The sequence below is a fragment of the Sinocyclocheilus rhinocerous genome, unplaced genomic scaffold, assembly GCF_001515625.1.
Source record: "Sinocyclocheilus rhinocerous isolate Xijiao unplaced genomic scaffold, SAMN03320098_v1.1 C35948925, whole genome shotgun sequence".
Classification (NCBI taxonomy): domain Eukaryota; kingdom Metazoa; phylum Chordata; class Actinopteri; order Cypriniformes; family Cyprinidae; genus Sinocyclocheilus; species Sinocyclocheilus rhinocerous.
Genome location: NW_015768612.1, coordinates 1 through 721, shown reverse-complemented (window position 1 = coordinate 721; position 721 = coordinate 1). Strand labels below are relative to the sequence as shown.

The window sequence follows — 721 nt, the reverse complement described above, 5'->3', positions numbered from 1 at the left end:
CTGAGGGCAGGTGAAAGGCTTCTCTCCAGTGTGAACTCTCATGTGGCTATCAAGAGATGATTTGTTTTTGAACGTTTTGCCACAGTGATGGCACCTGTAAGGTTTCTCTCCAGTGTGAGTTATTAAATGATTCTTGAGGTGTTTCCTGTCTGTGAAACTCTCTCCACACTGCAGACATCTAAAACAGCTCTCTCTGGAGTGAGTACTCATATGGTTATTAAGGCTTAAATGATACCGGAAACTCTTTCCACACTGAGCACACACAAATGGCTTCTCTCCAGTGTGAGTTCTCATGTGGACATTAAGGGTGGGTTTGTGTGTAAATCTCCTTCCACATTGTGGGCAGGGGTAAGGCTTCTCTCCATTGTGAATTCTTATGTGGCTTCTAAGGTTTCCTTTTCGAATAAAACCTTTTCCACACTCTTGGCATGTGAAAGGACTCTCTCCTGTGTGGATTCTCATGTGCATTTTAAGGCTTCCTCTTTGAGTGAAACTTACTCCACACTGCTGGCAGGTGAAAGGGTTCTCTCCTGTGTGGATTCTCATGTGGACTTTAAGGTTCCCTTTCTTGTTGAAACTTTTTCCACATTGTTGGCAGGTGTAGGGCTTCTCTCCAGTGTGAATTCTTATGTGGACTTTAAGGTTTCCTTGTTGATAAAACTTTTTTCCGCAATGCTGGCAGGTGTAAGGCTTCTCTCCAGTGTGAATTCTCATGTGGACT

The 721-nt window shown here is 43.7% G+C and overlaps 1 protein-coding gene across 1 annotated transcript; it reads right to left on the bottom strand.

Moving 5' to 3' along the window:
- Nucleotides 1-3: 3 nt before the first annotated feature.
- Nucleotides 4-715, bottom strand: LOC107735290 (gastrula zinc finger protein XlCGF8.2DB-like; the record flags this gene model as incomplete). Its single annotated transcript, XM_016547023.1, has 1 exon — nt 4-715. A coding segment is annotated over exon 1 (711 nt), but the record flags the coding sequence as incomplete, so codon positions are not given.
- Nucleotides 716-721: the final 6 nt, after the last annotated feature.